This window comes from Arabidopsis lyrata (assembly GCF_000004255.2).
Source record: "Arabidopsis lyrata subsp. lyrata unplaced genomic scaffold ARALYscaffold_8, whole genome shotgun sequence".
Taxonomy (NCBI): Eukaryota; Viridiplantae; Streptophyta; class Magnoliopsida; order Brassicales; family Brassicaceae; genus Arabidopsis; species Arabidopsis lyrata.
Window position 1 is genome coordinate 5,108,502 of NW_003302548.1, and position 7,426 is coordinate 5,115,927.

Sequence of the window (7,426 nt, forward strand, 5' to 3'; positions counted from 1 at the left end):
ACTTTCATAATTAATTATATTGTACTAATAAATAGTTAGTCCTTTTAATTTATTTAGGCTTAAAACTATATATGTCAATTTGAACCTCATACTCATTAATAATTTGGTTTAGGATATCGAAATAAGATAAAATTAATCATCTGTTTCTTATATTGAATTGGTTATCGTTACTTGTATTTAGTTTTTTTTGTTATATTTGAAACGTTGATAGAAACCATTAACTTTAAGTTTTGTAGTATTTTTTTTTGTCAAAATTTTTAATTGCCATTAAATATTACGTTAACTTTATAGTTTTTTTTTATAGTTACGTTTTAATTTCAATGACCTATATATAGGTTAGATAATTTCATGTTTCAAATGACAAATACAAATCATTGTTTCTTACATTTGTTTTTCATAAAATAAGATTAATTCTTGTATATTTTAAGCGTAAGTAGATATGTCTAAATTTAGCTCTCAGATTACTACGCTATTCATCGTTGTAGCTTTGGTGTGTGCGTTTGTTCCGGTTTTCTCAGTCGAAGAAGCTGAAGCAAAATCATTATGGAATACTTGTGTTGTTAAAATCACTCCTAAGTGTGCGTTGGATATAATTGCTGTTGTCTTTGAAAATGGAACCATCTCTGATCCTTGTTGCAACGATCTCGTCAAAGAAGGGAAAATGTGTCACGATACACTTATTAAATATATTGCAGATAAACCCATGTTAATTGCCCACGAAACAGAATACTTGAAGAAGAGTGATGACTTGTGGAATCATTGTGTCTCAATCTCCAAAAGTACTTGAACTTTGTATTGTTTGTACTATATTTACTGAATAAATTGAGATTTCTCTGTTGTTAGATTTCTCTTACCACAAACATTTATATTTTCACTTTACTACAATATTCACTAAAGGGAATTCTCTCTGAAAAAGAAGAACTTAAATTTATTATTTTCTATTTGAACTTTAAAACAAAGTTTTCTATTAGGAATCGAATAATAATATAAAAATTTAAATATTAAGAGTAGCTCTAAATATTATTGAGTGAATTTTAAATTTTGTATTTGTTTTTTAGAGTAATATGTTTTGGATAATTCAAAAACGTTTACCATTTTTTCCTCAAAGCATATTAAAGAACATAATTTTTATAAACTCAAAAACAATTAATATACATTATCTTTAGTCTTTAATTCAATAACTATATATCAAGACCTCATAAAAATAACCAAAACGTTTTCACGGAGATATTTAATTCGACTTTCAATTTGAATATGATATATATTAAATCCTTTGATTTTACAAATATTCATAGCAAAAATATGCATTTCCCAATGGATCTGTTAGTTCACATGTATCTTAATTAGTGTAAAATCATATAAAATTATTAGTGATAAAAGCTAGTAGTGATAAAAACTAGTTACATATTTATATAAGCTCCTTTACCATTCAACTTGAATCTTTCGTTAATATATAAATTTAAAACAATTGATTAGATTCTACGTAGTGGTATATATTCTTAACATATCGTAACAATGAGATCCTAATTATCATGTATCTTTTGATATGTTAGGATTCATTTGTTTTGAAAAGATGGATGTTTCACCATTTTGGGTTATTTGTTTCTATAATTTTTTACCGATATGCAATTTTAAATGATATGTTTTTAACTATACTATTATATAATAGCTATTGTTTAGTTATAATAGTTGATTCTTTAACATATATCTATTAACAAAACTATATATGATATTCTAAAACTATTTATTTGCTCTTGTGGATCTCATATAAGCATATAATTAAAAACTTTGAAAACCTTCGAATAAATTGTATGTCGAATACACTTTTATTAACATTTATTAGTCATTTAGATTAAAAGTATTGTGAAAAATTGATTTTTTATATAAATAAAATAATAGTTTTCAGATACAATATGAGTTAGGCTTTTAATACTTTCATAATTAATAATATTTATACTTATAAATAGTTAGTCCTTTAATTTATTTAGCTTAAAACTGTATATGTCAATTTGAACCTCATACTCATTAATAATTTGGTTTAGGATATCGAAATAAGATAAAATTAATCATCTGTTTCTTATATTGAATTGGATATCGTTACTTGTATTTAGTTTTTTTTGTTATATTTGAAACGTTGATAGAAACCATTAACTTTATGTTTTGTAGTATGTTTTGGGATACAATATGCGAGAATCCTCAAAGAACAACAGAAAGAGCGATGACCAAAGATGGTGTTCTTGATATTATTGATGAAAATAGTAGTTTTGATCATACAAAGAGTTTGATCGTAAAAGAAAAGTGTTTTGCTTAAGAGCTTTTTGTAGTCTAAAATCTAGAGCGATATTGCTTGTTTTTCCTGCGAGAGTCTTGAGTCTCTTTATATAAGGATGATAAACCGCCTCTCCAGCGATATTCTCGGAAGATTTCCATTTATCTTGAAGTCGGCTTAGAATATCGCGGATTAGGATAGTTTCCTTTTTCTTCAGGGTTTTCGGAAGTTTTCCTGATTTGAGTTGATCCTTCGAGATTCTTCCTTATCATTTCCGGGTATTTCGAAAATGATGCCTTGCTTGGAAATGGTATTTTTGAAGGTGAATATTTTATTAAGTCCTTGCCTCGGATGATTGATGAATTTGCCTCGGGTAGTGTGGAAACTTCCTGGTGTATTTGGCTCGGGGAGACGGCGTAACACATTACCCGAAGCGAAATATTTAGAAGGCTCGGGTACCCGTAGGAGAGCGGGCTCGGATACCCGAACCAAGGACGGGCTCGGACGCCTGGATGTCGAACGGGCTCGGGTACCCGGATCATGGATGGGCTCGGACGCCTAGCCGTCGAACGGGCTCGGGTACCTATCTGATCGGGCTCGGGTGCCCGAGCTGACTAGCATAGTCCCGAGCCGGCTGGCAGGGTACCCGAGCCGGCAGAGAGGGTACCCGAACTGGCCAGTATGGTACCCGAGCTGATCGAAAGGCTCCCCGAGCTGTTTGGAAGGGTTCCCTGAGCTGGTGAGCAGGTTTATTCAGGATACTGGAAATTTGGCTCGGTCTTAGAAGATGGATGCAATCCGACCCCAACAGTTAAATTTAAAGGAAAATAAATAAATGAATGACAGTAAATTCATATTTAATTTTTTCTATAAAATTTGAATTGTATTCATCTATATACAATGATATTTATGTTTTTTAAAAAATAATTAAGAGTATATTACTGCTTTTAATCAATACAATATTTGATGCCAATTAGAAATTTTAAGAGTGTTGATGATAAAATTAATGATTATAGTAATATAATACGTATACATAAATAATACTTATTTTGTTAAAATGTGAAAATTAAGTTACATCGTTTTCAATTTATAATTTATATTTTAATAGTAAAGTTGATATTCTAAATTTATCCAATTTTAAAAGTTATTGTTGAATTTTAAAGAATTTAAATATAATAGTAATACAACAAATTTCCAATTATTTTCTACCTAATGAAAGTATCATAACCAAATGTTATACATATTGGGTTTGGGCTGATTTTGAATTGAGTCTACCGTTATATTTTGATACAACTTGATTCGAAGTTGTTTATCTACTTAATGAAAATATTTAAAATCACATAAATGACGTAGCAAATGTTGAAACACCATTTTATTATTTTATTTTCCGTTAATAAAATAACCATTTTATGCTACTTGTAAAAGCATAATTTATTTGAGAAATGTATAACAAATAATTTATTCTATAATTTTTTTTACAGTTTAAGAAATAGATGTAGGAATGGAGATGAATTATATTGTAAGAGATAAGTGAGGATAGATGAATTATTCTATTATACAATTCAAGCGTCTGCTTCCACTGCCACTTAACATTTATGTTGTTTCGAAGCATACTCAATTGTATTTTTTTCTTCTACTCATCATTAGTCTTCTTGATTTTCTTCTTAATCTCACTTCAAAAATATCAAATTTATTTTGAGTCAATCAAAATTCAGGTTTATATAGATTGATTGTTTGGACAAAGAAAATCAACCTTAGTATATCTTCTCTTGTTGCATTACAAACTTCGGGTTTCTCTACTCGCTCCTTTTAAAATACCTCTGAAATGGCACATACGATTGATTGTGAGTAAGGTTTCTTGGTCCCATGTCATATCCTCTTCACAGCCTCTTACAAAATTGACAAAAATGTAATATTGAAACACAATTAGTCGGATCATAAAAGAAAGTGTTATAAAATTTATCAATATTATGAAATTTGGAATATGATGGTTAGTGATATATGAATATTACTATTTATAGAAGACAACATATTTACGTTTTACAACTATTCAAACTTTAACAATTATGTTTAAATGTCATTTATGAGTAAGTTAATTGTATGTATATCATAAAAGTTATGTTACATTTCAAAGAATTCATTGTGTAGAATTTTTTTTTTTTGTCAACCACACATTAATTAAGAAAAAACTCCTTGATTGGTTGCCCAATTAGGAGGAGAAGAGTTTACAAATGTAACTTCAGAAAATAAAAGTCTAGAAGAACGGGCTAAACAGTCCGCTTTAACATTACATAAACGAGAAATGAGAGAAAGCGAAAAGAACGGAAAAAGGCACGGAGTAAACCAAACTCATCCAGCTGATTTGAGAAAGCAGTCCATTCCTCAGGTGACTGTATCATCGAGACTAGTTCTGAACAATCTGTTTCAAACACCTGACAATCGATCCTTCTTGAAAGGATATTCTTCATAGCCCAAATTAAAGCTTCCATCTCCGAATGAAGGGGGGAGGAACATCTCCTTAGACACTTTGCACCAAGCAATATCGTCTGATCCATTCATTGTGTAGAATTTATTTTTTCTTAATTGTATTTAAAGTATTGTTGCAATTTAGTGTGAGCATTAACAACATAATGATAATTATTAGTATGGAGGTTACAAAATATGAGAAAACACATAAGAATATAATTATTATATATTATTATAGAAAAATTTTAAATTGTTACATGCTAATGATGTGGATGATATTTGTTTCAATATAAATATGATTGAAATTTTTTTAAAGGCTCTTAAGATTTGATATCTTGCATTTGCTCATATTTTAGTATTATTTTTTACTTTACTATTATTTATGTATGTAAACATCAATAAACATATGTTATCTATTACTTTTACAAAATAAATTGTTGATATAAACTCACAGATAATTTGTTTGTTTGTTGATATAAACTCTCATATAATAGTTCAAATTCATATTATTTTGCAAGTGGCAAACTAAATTTATTTTTCTTATAAAAATCATATGAACTCCAATTTAATTAAAATCATCAAAGATCCAAGAATAACTTCTATATTTTTTTTTGTTTAATTTCACTCGTCAATTCAAATCTTAAGGACCAAATTGTTTTTAACAAAATTCTTTTTAATTTGAAAAATACTTAAACCTCAAATTATAAATAAAATAAACAGTATAACGACTTTTATATAATTATCTATTGGATCACAAAAAGTAAATATAATAATACATATATTAAAAATAAATTACAAAATTTATTCGAGATAAGGAAAAGGTAAGAAATATATATTTAATAAATGTATTACAATAATTTATTTCATTAAATATTGCATAATTAAAATAAATACATGAATATATTAGAAAATAATCAAACAACTAAAGTAGATAATGGAAATGAATCTTTTCAACTTCATTATCTTGTTGTGCTATGATTGGAATTGATATATTTAACTCTCCATCACCAATAAACTTGAAAATTTTGTTATAACCATCAAAACTTTTAGTATACATATTTGAATTTAAACTAAAAATATAAATAAGTATATTTTAGTATGGCTTTAGAAATATACAAAAATGAATAAAATGTTAGATTTATATAATACATTCTAAAATAAATTTAGAATCAAATTCTTGATTTTTAATCCATATAACAACATAAAAAATAAACACATAAATATAGTAGAAGAAGATGAGAGAATGATTACTTATAAGATGATTATCTAAAATAGAAAATGAAGATGCATCTTTCAAAAAAAAAAAAAACCTAATGTAAGAACACAAACCAAGAAAAATTTAAGATTTGAGCTATAGTGGAAGAGGGTGAGAGGATGAGAGAATGGAAAATGAGTATTTATAGAATGAGAAGTGAGATAAGTTACAATTAAAAAAAAAAATTATGGGAGTTACAATTCTAATTTATTGTGTGTTGAATAAAATTGAGTGGGAAAATATAGTTAATGTATAATTTTAATGATTTCAGTTTTAATATTAAAGTGTGAGTTAAATATGTTTTATTTATGATTTAATTTATTGTGTGTAATTAAATATGTTTTATTTATGATTTAATTAAAAATAAAAAAATTTAAGTTACATTTCCAAATGGACCAATAAGAAGAGAGTGAAACCTTACTTTTATAAGTTTGATTCATAGCAAAAATATGCATTTCCCAATAGATATGTTAGTTCACATGTATCTTAATTAGTGTTAAATCATATTTAATGATTAGTGATAAAAACTAGTTAGAAATTTATAAAACCTCCTTTACCATTCAACTTGAATCTTTCGTTAATATGTAAATTTAAAACAATTGATTAGATTTTTCGTAGTGGTATATATTCTTAACATATCGTAACAATGAGATCCTAATTATCATGTATCTTTTGATATGTTAGGATTCATTTGTTTTGAAAAGATAGATGTTTCACCATTTTGGGTTATTTGTTTCTATAATGTTTTACTGATATGCAATTTTAAATGCTATGTTTTTAACTATACTGTTATATAATAGCTATTGTTTAGTTATAATAGTTGATTCTTTAACATATATCTATTAACAAAACTATATCTAATATTCTAAAACCATTTATTTGCTCTTGTGGATCTTATATCAGCATATAAAAACTTTGAAAACCTTGGAATAAGCTGTATGTCGAATACACTTTTACTAACATTTATTAGTCATTTAGATTAAAAGTATTGTGAAAAAATGATTATTTTAAGAAAATAAAATAATAGTTTTCAGATACAATATGAGTTAGGCTTTTAAAATTTTCATAATTAATTATATTTATACTTATAAATAGTTAGTCCTATTAATTAATTTATTTGGCTTAAAACTATATATGTCAATTTGAACCTCATACTCATTAATAATTTGGTTTAGGATATCGAAATAAGATAAAATTAATCTTCTGTTTCTTATATTGAATTGGATATCGTTACTTTTATTTAGTATTTTTTTTTGTTATATTTGAAACATTGATAGAAACCATTAACTTTCAGTTTTGTAGTCTTTTTTTTTTTAATTTTTAATTGCCATTAAATATTACGTTAACTTTATAGTTTTTTTGATAGTTACGTTATAATTCAATGACCTATATATAGGTTAGATAACTTCATATTTCAAATAACATATACAAATCAT

At 26.4% G+C, this 7,426-nt stretch overlaps 1 protein-coding gene across 1 annotated transcript; it reads left to right on the plus strand.

Annotated features, from left to right (window-relative positions):
- Positions 1–431: 431 nt before the first annotated feature.
- LOC9299785 lies at positions 432–920 on the plus strand. Its single transcript, XM_002863663.2, has one exon. The coding sequence runs from the start codon at positions 440–442 to the stop codon at positions 785–787; it is 348 nt and encodes a 115-aa protein (XP_002863709.1). The 5' UTR covers positions 432–439; the 3' UTR covers positions 788–920.
- Positions 921–7,426: the final 6,506 nt, after the last annotated feature.

Coding starts and splice junctions, on each gene's coding strand:
- LOC9299785 (XM_002863663.2), top strand. CDS start 440: ATGTCTAAATTTAGCTCTCAGATTACTACGCTATTCATCGTTGTAGCT.